The sequence below is a fragment of the Ammodytes marinus genome (genome assembly GCF_949987685.1).
Source record: "Ammodytes marinus genome assembly, chromosome: 23".
Classification (NCBI taxonomy): domain Eukaryota; kingdom Metazoa; phylum Chordata; class Actinopteri; order Uranoscopiformes; family Ammodytidae; genus Ammodytes; species Ammodytes marinus.
The window spans coordinates 11581785-11594829 of NC_137227.1; the positions used below are offsets into that span (position 1 = coordinate 11581785).

General features: G+C 40.9%; 1 protein-coding gene across 1 annotated transcript in view; it reads right to left on the reverse strand.

The window, feature by feature from the left end:
• The window catches only part of nrxn2b (neurexin 2b), a 580176-nt gene that overhangs the window by 29218 nt on the left and 537913 nt on the right, over positions 1-13045 (reverse strand). Inside the window, exon 18 of the mRNA XM_080051970.1 lies at positions 1506-1595. Coding sequence (XP_079908096.1) covers positions 1506-1595 — 90 coding nt within the window. The remainder of the gene's footprint in view (positions 1-1505; positions 1596-13045) is intronic.

Consider the following 13045-nt stretch of genomic DNA (forward strand, 5'->3'; position numbering starts at 1 on the left):
CTTGTCAACAGACAGAAGCATGAAGTGCTCTAAAATCTTCTGCTAGATGGCTGTGGTGACTTTGGACTTGATAACACAGTGGACTAACAGCAGCAGATGACATGATACCTCAAATCATCACTGATCCAAATTAAATGTTGCCTTTCATGGAACTCAAGGTCCCACAGTGGAAGAGTGGAGGGGCACAAAATCCAAGGGGCTTGAAGACCACTGTCAAGTTTCAACAGTCAGTGATGATTTGAGGCACCATGTCATCTGATGGTGTTGGTCCACTGTGTTATCAAGTCCAAAGTCACCACAGCTGTCTATACCAGGAGATTTTAGAGCACTTCATGCTTCTGTCTGTTGACAAGCTTTATGGTGATGACAATGTCCATTTCCAGCTAGACTTTGCACCTGCCCACATTACCATAAGCCACTGGTAACTGGTTGACTGACCATGGTATTACTGTGTTGATTGGCCAGACAACTCTCCTGACCCAATAGAGAAACTATGGAGTATTGTCAAGAGGCAGATGAGACACACCAGACCCAACACTACAGACGAGCTGAAGGCCTCTATCAAAGCAACCTGGGCTTCCATAACACCTCAGCAGTGCCACAGGCTGATAGCATCCATGCCACGCCGCATTTAGGCAATCATTCGTGGAAAAGGGGCCAAACCAAGTACTTAGTATATATGCATGATTATACTTTCTAGAGGGCCGACATTTCTGTATTTAAAATCCTTTTTTTATTGATTTTATGTAATATTCTAATTTTCTGAGATTTTGAATTTGGGGTTTTCACAAGCTGTAAGCCATAATAATCACAATTATAACAAATAAAGGCTTGAAATATCTCACTTTGAATGTAATGAGTCTATATAATATATTAGTTTCACCATTTAGGTTGAATGACTGAAATAAATGAACTTTTGCACGATATTCTAATTTTTTGAGTTTCACCTGTATATATATATATATATATTTTTGATTTTCATGAATGATTAAATATATTCAGTGGGTCAGTGCAAATTCACATTCAGCCAACAAAAGACACAGGAAAGAAGCAAACGAAATAGGCTATTTACATGTGCTCAGGTTATTGGGGGTTATGTCGGGTTATTTGGGGGTTATTTCTCTGAAGAGATGCAGGCCCACTTTAAGGTGCTTTGGATATGGTGCCATGGATATATTGTTACCAATGCTAGAGATTGGAGTTAGCGTTTATCAAAAAAATAAATACATAGCCAATTACAACACAGTGAACAGGTTCCTTAAGGGAAAGTCAGGGTGTTTAATAATGGCAAATATGGGATATAAAATAACTTATCATCCAACAAGCAATGATTGCCAGGTTGGTTTTCAGATACCAATTCTATCAAAACTAATGAGTAATGATATATCAGCCAATTGTTATGAAGCCTTCACCCTTCTGCGTGGCACTGCACCTCCTCCAGAGTGGTGGTTAACGGTAGGTTAAGCGGTTAGATCATTAGTGGAGTTAAAGGGATTATTTATTACCTTTGTCGAGTAGCCACTCGTCAACTACCCGACCGAGTCGGTATGGGATTCTTTGTCTAGCAATAGCCAGGCGCTCACTATCAAAGTTCCCTTTAAGAAATTTGGAGAAGACAAATTAAGAGAGGTTACAAAGAAATCTGGAAGTTGAAAGGTTAGAGGTTAGAAGGGCAACATGTCAAATGTTTAGCAAGTTATGTACTTTAATTCAGCTTTAGTTAGGACAGGAAGAACTTGAGGATGTGTTTTTTTTGTTGATGGTTTGTTTGGTTAGACAAAGTTAAAAGCATTCTAGTTACCTTGCGTTTAAATGTTTTTTAATGTAGTAACAAGTTAAACAGATTTATGAAATATTTAGATATAGTACGGTTACAGTTGTGGAAACGCTTATAAAGTCAATTAAGCAAGAATCACACACAGTACCAGCAATCTTTGAACAGCAGAATTACTACATTGCAAATGAATAAAGCAGAAAAAAAACATCTCAATGTCAGCAATAAAGCATTGTTATTTCACATGAGCATGCGATAATCATACAGTACAAAAAAGTCATTTTATGGTTGTTTCAAGGAAGACATATTTCAGTTCCACACTGCGCACATAGAGCTTGTGTTTTGAAAATTGCCACCTACCAAATCCAACAACAGGATGGCATTCTGCCTCACGTCCGTCTCTTAAATTTCGACTAAATTGAAAAGGATTTAGTGACTGTCAGCACTCAAGGTTCTCAGTTTTTTTTTCTTTCTCCTCATGCATTAATGAATCACTTCTCAGTGGCACTTGGCAATTAGCATCACTTCATCAGCGTGTCAAAGAAGTTCTGTCGCCGCTGTGCAAACTTATTATCCCTCACTTCACTTCAATCAACCTCCTGGTCACGCCGCGTACATCTCCATCATTGTCAATAGTGGAATTAGTGGAGATGAGGTCTGATGATGGTGGTGGGGGGGGGGAGGGGTGTTGATGAAGTCTGATATAGTGGCAATGTTAGGGTTACTTAGGGTTCATTGTCTATGTCAAATGGCAATCTAGGCTTAAAACGAGAGAGCTATGCTAGCACAGAAATGGGGGGTAAGGGAATCCCACAGTCGTACTTGAAAACGGAAAATGAGGGAAACAATTATCAGTATAATTTACTAGATTGGGTTCAATTTACTACATGTATGAGTGAGTATCAAGAATGTGACACTTGCTACAAACAAGGGGATCATAACCAGTAGCCTATTACTATCTGAAGTGTTGTAGCTCTGACTGTCACACCAAGAATACATTTCCCCAACGTGTCCGATAGGATGGTACTGTTATAGTTGATTCCCCTCGTTATCTAACCAATGTAATTTACACTACCACAGCTGTTAAAGTAGAAAGAGCAATGTGAACACTTTTGGTCCTGAATGCCTTAATAGGAGGTTCGTAACATGCAATGTTGATACAGGGAGACAAGTAGGAGACCGAAGAGGAGTCTGAGACGAACATCTTACCACCAATAAACGGAGGAGCTCTGAAGTATATTCCGCATCCTAACTAGTGTACTTTGATTTCTGCTCCCCCCACCTCTGTTCTGCTGCAGTGATCTAAAATAGACCACCTCTCAGTTCTGCAGTACCTACTTCCACTCCCCAGGGGTCTCTCTACCCACGCCTGCCTGCGCACTAATGGCTCACACACAGGCTGAGGTGGTGTATGTGTGTATAGTTTGTGCACAGGATAGAGGGCCACAACAAAAAAAGAGATGATGAGAACTGAAGGAAGAAAGGCAAAGGAGGAATACTGAAATGAATGATGGCTGGCAGGTTGAAAGTATAAGAGGAGACAGTTCCAATGTACTATATGACAGTGTCATTCATATGCTGCACATGTAGCTCTCCGTTTTCTCCTGGGTGAGAACAAGGGCAGCTCATGTAGAGGAAATGGAGCCGTTAAATTGTTAGGGTCTGTTTTGATCTTTCTATAATACATAATTGCCAGTAATGATGCTTTTTATTACCTTCAATAACACCTTAATCAACCCTACGGGGGCTCTGAAAATACTGAAGGGTGAAGCTTTTTCAGTGGATTTCTTTTTGTGACCTGAAACTATATGTGGCAGGCGGCAAACTGTTCTTATATATATATATATAGAGAGAGAGAGAGCAAATTGTTTTGCAGTTAGCGGGACCAATTACATGCATGTGTTCACATTGCACTTAAGATCATCTAGGTGCTGCGCCTCATCTTGGAAAAGGTAATGCAGCAATTACAGACACACACACACACACACACACACACAGTGTGAGGCGGTAGTCCTCAGTGAGATGAATCAATCCTGCTATATTTGTCCATAAAATCCTGACTTAACCTCCTCCCTCTGCCAACTTAAATGCAAGAATCACACTATGGAAGCAACATCCATTGACTTCATCCTATTAAGGCTCCTTTTTATCACCCAAACAAGGCTTGATAATGAGTTATCAACATGAGAGATATAGTTCCCCCTCTAGTGTGCGCTGTTAGACACTGCAAACAACCTTTCAAATGGGTTTTCCCTCCCTTTCTTCACTGCCTCGTCTATGAAACGTTTCCCTCTTTCTTTTAGCTTCCATCACTCTTTCCCTAATCCCCTTTCCATGTCCTACTCACTTATTCATTCCTTCTCGCTTGCTTCTTCCCCTCACCACTCTTCTCGGCCCTTCCCTCCCTTGTTCTCAGACAATCATTCATCCACACTATTCTGTCCCCTTTTTTTCTCACCCTTCCGCCAAAGTCCATTTTGATTTCTTCCTCCCTAATTCCTTCCATGCCGCATTTCCTCCTTGCACTTTCACTAACCCCATCCCCCTTGGTCCATTATTTCTTCCTAAAACAACAGTGCTTGTCTTCTGCCCCCACCACCCCCCACCCTGAGCAATTCAGAGTAATTACAGAAAGACTTGTCGGAGCATCTACATGAGGTAAGCCTTTGGTGATCACGCATGGATTTTATACCTTCTGTTGTACACCCAGGTTTCTTCTTACTGAAACATTTTGTGGGTGCTTCTTAGGATTTCTGCTGGGAGTTCCTGCGCCAGTGTTGGGGAATGGGGATGGGGGGGAGGTCAACACCATTTAGTAAAAACTGCCAGACTGAGAAATACAGAGAGATACCGAGATAAGCTTAATCAACTTTGTGTCAACTCGTTCATTCAATGGTTTGAATGTAACCATTTGAGAAAGTTACGCACTATAGCTTCCCATAGCCTTCCTCTATCCACTATGCCCTACTTTCCCCTTCAATTCTCTACAATTCTCACATCAATTCCTCCTCAAATCTCCTCCTTCTGTCTTTGCCTTTTCTTAGGTCTCATTGTTTCTTTTTCGTTCATCAAACAGCTCTTCCTTCCTTTTGCATTAGTCTCACTTCCATCCCTTTAAATCCCTCCTATTGCTTTGTTTACCTTCACTCCGTTTTATCCCTCCATTCTTCTCCATTGCCTGGTAACAGAGTGACTACATTACCGGGAGATGGAAGCAATGCCAAACCATTACTATGCACGCTCTCTCACACAGTATGCAAATGTATCCCTTGAGTGACAATATCCTCGACGACAACCAAATAAATGACAGATGCATCATCAAACAGTGTTTTGTGTATTTTCCATCTAGTGTCTATATCTACACATACAAAAAGATGATGTACGTGGCCTATCAAATGTGAGAAAACTGGGGAGGTGATGGAAACCATGGAGGATAAATTGTGACTGAGCAAAGTTTTGTCGGGCAGGTTTGTGTGCAATCTACCACCGCAACAAATCTAAATCCCTCCGTGTCTCCATTGTTTGCATGTGTTTGCACTGGAATCCTTGGAGAAATAAGTCATTCCGAGTTAACCAGTCAAACTTTTCCCCTTCTCGCTCGTCTCACCCCACCAGCTGAAAAGCCTGCTCTGCATGAGAATAGGGGGATAGATTAAACATCTGGACCCTTGTTTTCTCTCCCTCACCGCCATTATCACACTTCCTCTTCTCCTGGGACTTTTCCCCTTTTTTTGCCTGATGTAAGCGACGTCATCACAATGCTATCAGACCTGGTCGCTCATGGAAATCTGATATACAGAGTACGAGGGCAAACATGAGCCAAATAAATCTAACAGTGGTTAGCTAAGCTCTTGAGCCATATCTTTTTCATTTAAATAGTCAACCCTGAGTAATGGACATCAGTGGTTGCAGTATCTCTATGTAGACTAACATTACCTTTAAGGGGGCATCGCTCTGATTTGATCAAAGATTAATTAGTCTAGGGGAGAAATTCTGAGCCTTTGAAAAGAGTTCTATGATGTTTTCTGTTGTGGTTCTGGAGCAGCTTTCATCAAAGCCAGTGAAGAATTGCAATCTTTGGGTGTTGGAAAAGACACAGGTGCTGACCAGGTTGGGAGCTTCTGATGGAAAGTGCTTTTGGTTGCATCCTGGGAAATGTATTAATCTAGTTTTATGGGAGCAAGTCAGGATACCTTGGCCTATCTTGCATTGTTTACTTTTTTAACCTGCTTCTATATGTATTTGATTTAGGGTATGTACAAACCTCTTATTTACAATAACCTGTGTAATTTAACTTTCAAAAAGGAATTGATAAAACAATGGGATAATAAGATAATACTAATATTATCCCTTTAACTATTGTTATACATGTAAATATGTATGTGCTGCATTCAAAAGCCAGTCGTTTGTTGAAAAAATTGCCCCAAACCTTGGATAAATAAGTATTTATATTTCAGAAATGTATCTTTCTATTGCTTAGTAGTTCAGATGACCCAAGAAAACAAGTCATTTGCTAATGATCTGTTAGAGTTATTTAGTACATACTGTATACTTGGCGGGCATGCTTATGTAATTTAATTATAGGTGTATAATAAGAGACTATCTCAGATAAAACCGTAAGCTAATGTATGAGCAATAACCCCATGGCGGATCAACCCTTGTCATGTATATTTGGCCTGCAGCTCTGAACCACCTGAGGCTCAGAACGTCCATCTTGAAATATAGTTGGTATCTCCACAGCCAGTAGCCAGTCTTTGCTCCTTTGTGGCCCATGTTTGGCGCCTGGAGCATCAAGCCATAATGGTGCCTGTCCTGGGTGGGCAATACAGCTGCCATGTAGAGGGGCAGGGCAAGGGCACCATGATTGACTGGCACCTCAGGGAGACCAAAAAGCAAGGTGGGGCATAGGCGTACTTTGAGCATAGAATGTCTGTTTCTCTGTCTAAGGGAGCTGGAGTCCAGTGTCCTGATAACCCGGCATATGAATCACATGCTGTTCTGTCTAGCTTTCCATCTCCTTCTGTATCAGTGTGTGCGTATGTCCGTCCTAGTACATGCAGCGGTGTGTGAGCCCTCTCAGAGATCCAACTGTGTATCATGTAGCTCTGCAGGCAGCCAGATGCCCTTGTACAGGACACCCACATTGGAAATCCATCCACAAGAATGGAGATTACATTGGAGACGATTGGCCACCGGCCACCCTCTCCACCACCACTGAAACCTCTCTCTGTCAAGCTATAGCCTCATTCTGTTTTTCATTAGGTAACTTTAGATGGATTACTTTCATATCCACTGGGTGTCTTGGAGCAGATGGGGGAGATGAAACCGCTGCCCTGTGCATCGTAACCCTGTGCAACTAAATGCATCTCTGCAGACTTCTCCATCTCATTAAGCCCCTTTCTTTTTGGCTCATTATGAAGTCCTCTAAACGACTTATTTACTTTTAAAAATGTGAAAAATTTCCCAGTGGGATAAAAAACGATGTTTCAGTCCTTTTTCAAGTGTGTCAGTTTCTTGACAAGAGAGAATAAGAATGATGGCTGCACTAAAATCAAGACGAATATATATTCACTTGTTTGAAGCAAACAAAACTGTAACGACTGAAAAACTGATTCATTTTATATGAAAAATGTAACACACACAGCTTTTCCCCCACTGCAACAAATGTAATGTTTTTACCTTCATGAGGATAACTATTACACCAATTTGAAATACTTTTAATGTGAAATTTCTTGATGCAGTTTGTACCTGCTAAATTTATGTATTTATTATTAATGTATGGAATGTATGAATGCACGTGTGGAGAATGTGTTTTCAACATGTGGCACCTCACAGGAGAAGCACACGTTTTAATGATACAACGACAGTAAGTGTATTCTATTCTATTGAAAAGAGGGCTTTTTTTGCAGGAGTTTTCTCCTCTAAATTCCTTTACGCCAAAGATTTTCAGGCTTAGTTTTGCGTTTCATATGAAACTCACAGGGAAAAGAAAGCGATTTATACCTACCCACCACACTCCTTTGTTCAATGTAAACACATCGCCCACTGCTCGCGTTTGAAACTGCAGAAAATCTCACTGTTTTAACTTGCTTGCTCATCGTTTTATCTGTGCAGCAGTTATCAATCCAAGGAGCTCACCCCCCCCCCCCCCCACCACTCCTGTCTCCGCGCTTTTGACAAGATCCTCGGCAACTTTCATCTCGGCATGGTTTTGTGCGAGGGTGGCTACCGGAGTGAGCCAGAGAGATAAGGGCCCCCCCTTTTGCTCGTGTAGAAATCAATGTTGTCACTTCTCTAATTACCTAAAGCAATCTTTTCCTTCTCCTGCTCTGCACTACTTAGCCGTGGCCCCCTTGCCCCCCTCCCTCCCTTTCTCTCCTCATCACTACTTTCTTCACTTTTTCTCTGTCTCTCTCCCTCCCCATCATAGCATAGCCACGGGCCAATATAATATAATTGGAGATACCTTCTGACGGTGTGAGATCCAATCAAAAGCAGCCGCAGAGCAACAGAGGCCCAATGAGAATGCACATAAAGGACGAAGGGGGAACTTTCATCAGTGACAAGCTACTGAGCTGGCTGCCCTCAATTAACTCGATGGGACTTTTTTTCGCTGCATTCTCCTGAATCTAATGATGAGTGAAATACAAATTCACACTACGACAAATGTCAGCTATGCAACACATCAGATCAATGGCCTAAGAGGAAAAGCAGATTAAGTTTTTTTTTGCTTGGGGCTGTTTTTAGACTGGATAGTGACTTTAAAAGAAATCCTATAACAACAAGATCTAATGACATAACATGTTAAATTTGCGTGTTAATTTAGCCAAACTTCATTGTACCGGTGGCAGCATTTAAGTATTCCCTTCATGTAAAAGAAGAGGTAAAACTTTTCCAAAATGAACTTCTGTAAAACAAAGTATAAAGATAAAGAACTTTTTAAAAAGTTTTACATACAGATGCCAGTTTATTAGGCTGACCTTGCTAAACTGAATGCAGTATAACATCAGTTAACATAGGGCCATCAGTAACTTCATTAAGGTTCTACTAATGTTCAGTATAAAGATGAAAATAATTGGCCAACTATTTTAACTATATTAATAACTAAATCATCAATTATTTCAGTCAATGCCAACTCATTTCTTGCTTTACTTTCTCAAATGTGAGGGTTTTCAAATTTTTATTAGTATTATTATTATTTTAAATCATTAACTCTTTTTATATTTTGGGCTTTCCAGAACAGCTTACTCCACCTTTAGCTAAATGGTGGTCCACCAAAGAATAAGATTGTAAAGATGGTTTGTCAATCCTGACTTGAGGCCACACAGTGCTCTGTGCATCCGCCTGGGCACTCATCTTTCATCTTCTGCTCGGTGGATCATCAAAGTCACACAGGGCTGCTGTGACACTCTTTGCTTGGAGGCAATAGCCAGTCAAGTGAAATATAGTCTGTGTTCTTGAAGTCATTGGTCTGACTGTGTTGCAGTGTATAGAGTGGACCCCTCTCTTGTCCTAATCTTTTGCTCTCCCCTACTTTTAGCATTTTAACCGGCACCACTAGAGTGCTCTCCTATTGCTTTCTGCCAAAGGAAAGAAGATTTTCTGAACTGTCTCAACCTCCTACTCCTCACATTTTCTCTTTATCTTCCTTATTGCCGATTCACAGTTGGTCTTTCTTTCTCTACGAGTGTGGAAGTCACAAAGAAAAAAGATGGATATCTAGAAACAGCGAAGACATAAAGGCAATGATAAAAAGGGGCATGCAAGAGGAAGGAGAGGGTGCAGCCAAGAGCTTGGTTGACCCCGTTTCTTGGACCATTTATCCGTGGAGTTAGAACATCTTAACAGCTCAGTTGAAGTGCCGGCGCTGACCTCGCTGGCACAAAGACTCTCTCCTCGGTGAATCCATGTCCCTCTCAATCCCTTTTTCTCTTCTCTCTGTAATGGGCAGCCTTCACGCTGAACGGATCCCCTAAATGCCTCACAGAATAAAAAACGGATTGACAATAGCCCTCCCTTTTGAACTTTTGTCCATTCTCTTCGATTTGTTTTGTTGTCTTTTAGTTACAATCTTTATTAAAGATGCAGTGAGCGATTTGGAGAATGCTTGTTGTCAAAATAAGTTTCTTTTCAAAATCAGTAAATATCTCCTCACGATCCGCTACTGTTTGTACTGTGTGTGAGCTGAAACAAAAATCTGGTGTTAATACACAGTGTAGGCTTGTTATACACTGGTACTGTACACTTAGTTTTTTTTCAGCAGACACACAATATGGATCATGAGGAGATATTCACTGATTTAGAAAAATATATTTTTGAACAAGTATTCTCCAGAATCCCTGACCACACCTGTATGTGGTGTGTTGGTCTGATCAAAATGACCACTGTTGTGTCTATGTGCATTACAAGACGAAACAATACTTTTATTAGCAAGTTATGTTGGTTATGAAATCATTCCTAGCTTGTGTCCAATGCTACTGTATATTGCATGCTCATATTGGCGTGCGTGTGCTGTGACGTAGAAGTGCTTATTATCCAGTAACATGAAAAGCCACAACATTGACAGCAGCATGCATACTGGATCTAGCCCTCCCCCTTTTTTCTATCAAACCTCTCCTTTTCTTTTCCACCCTCCGTTTATTCCTCTTTCGCTTCAGTCTATCAATTTTCAGCAATGCAGCCACTTTGCTGAAGAATACTATTATAATGTCTTTATAATTCTACTCAACTGCAGCCCAATTCAAAAACTAAAGCAGAATGACAGCTTTATAGTTGGCCTACTGCCTGTTAACAATGGCAGGTCAGAGAGAACCAGTGGACGAGGCCTTACTGTGCTCTCTCATTGGTCATAATGACACAGTTATGAGGATGCAAAGCATAATAATCAACAGCCAATCCGCGGCGACTGTGACAATATTACTGCGGTTGTAAAATATATAATGACTATCCTAAGCTCACGAGGACACAGCAGTGAAGTCCAAATGCCAAGTGTAGTAAAAACCCACAGGAAATGGATGAATCTTTTCACTGCAAAAGGCCCCTTTTACCGTAATGTCATAATTGTGTGTGGTGAATTACTGTAATCACAAGAAGAGTTAATGTGAGGTGAATTGCAAATATGAGAAGATGAAAACGAGATGGAGGGGGCGTGTTGCTGACTCCTTTTCAGAGAGGGATTAATGCTGTGGAAGGCCCCCACTTACTGAATCTGAGTGCACCATGATCAGTTAGGGAGTGGAAGGGACAGTTGGGAGAGCTGGCTCCAAACACCTTATAATACAATACCGTGTAGGCAGTTTTTACGATGGAAATCACAGGATTTGACTAATATGTATTACTGACATATTTACTGATCTGGAATACAACTATATTGACAGACTAATTCTTCAGATGTGTGCTAATAGGAAATCAAAGCACTTTTTTCCTCTTTTTCTTTCTTTAAATAACACTGCCTCAGGAGCGGGATTAGCAAGTCAATTCTGAGGAAATCACAATAGATCACAAAAGATTTCCATGAGGAATCTTTTGCATTTGCATTGAATGCAAAAATACTGCAGATGGATAATCATTTTTAAATATTATGTTGGTTTAACCACCATACCGGATCAAGAGAGGCTGTAGCTGAGTGAACCAACTAGCAAGGGTACGTCTAAAGTTTTAAATGTAGCTTTCCATTTATTGGATAAAGAATGTGCCTTAAAAAGCTCCCTAGTTAGATGTATTATGTAGAAGCCATATACTCCTGACTCAAAGCAGGGTGTTAGGTTTCGGTATCTATATGGGTCAGAAGGGATAATCCCAACCTGGGCCACTATACATATTCTAAAAGGATGAATATTATTTTGAAGCAATTTTCTTTGGAATAAATGTTACCTTGACACTGAAAAAAACTGAAAAAAAGTCTGCTAAAAGGTCAAACCAGAAGCCTTTCAGTTCTGAGTTTGAATTCAGAACAGCGATGTGCAGTGTGTACTATATCAAAAAAATTACCCTTTTTGTCAATCAGAAATGAAATCAAAAAATGCCTCAGGGAAATGGTAGTGCGAAAATTGCAAACAAAACATTGCAGACTAAACCAATCAGTCCAATTATATCTTGCTACCTTTCCCACAGCAGATGACCGGTAAATAAAGAGAATTGGGTGTGAAATGGTGCAATTACAGTCCGTACAACACTGCTGCTAACATCTGCCAGTTTATCAGTGGCGAGGTCGTGGTGCTCCGTGTCACACAAAGGGATGTTTTTTATTGAGCCAGTCTGCCATTTTGGGAACGTGGAAGGTTAGCCTCAGCCAATAACTGTTGCTGCAGGACCCCACTGGGGACACCTGACACGCTGGATTAGCTGGCCGGGCGCTTCTCTGACACTCTATGTCTGCTCTCTGTCCATCAAGTGTACAACACACACACACACACAATACATGGACCAAAACACCCACTGACGCACGCTCCCTGAGGACTGCAAACACCACTTCGTAAGGGCATCGGGAGACGTGTTGCTTCACCGTTTGAATATGCCTGAACCCGTGACGGTCATGTTTTGCTGTCAGCATCGTCTCTCCAAATCATCACCTAGCCGTGGCATATCTGTTTATAGGCCTGCTGCGGGCGAGACCAGGCTGTAGTAGATGCTTTTTGTGGAGGAAAGCAACACAAGACCCTTATTATAACAAACATATATATCAGACAAATAAATGTATCGAAATGAATAAATGTATCAGGCAAATATCAGACCCCGTTCCACTGACACGCTCCGCTATATGTTCCCACAAGTCCGGTCTAAACTTGGAAAGACAGCTTTAAGCTTCGGTGCCTGCCCCTAACATATTACAGCACCAAATTGTTTGTAGACATGTTATCTTAAATCTTCCAAACTCTACCTGCAACTTTTTTTTATTGTACTTTCACCCAGGTTATTGCTGGCATGTTCGAAATAAAGACAATCAATCAATCAATCAATCAATCAATCAATCAATCAATCAATCAATCAATCAATCAATCAATGTCCATTTAATTGCAGCCATAGCCCATCTTATGTTGTTGTTTTTTCTTTGCATTGTTTTGTTTAACTCAACATCATTGGAAACGAGGGTCAACCCTCAATGATCTTTCAAGTATAAATAAAGGTTGCATGAAGGAATTTTGGAATGAGAATAAGACACAGAGAGATAGCTTGACACTGTGTAAGGTGACATGTTTACATCCTCATATTCATTCCTACTGTCCTTGCCCTTGAAGTGGTCCCCTGGGAACTTTTACATGTCTTAGGCTT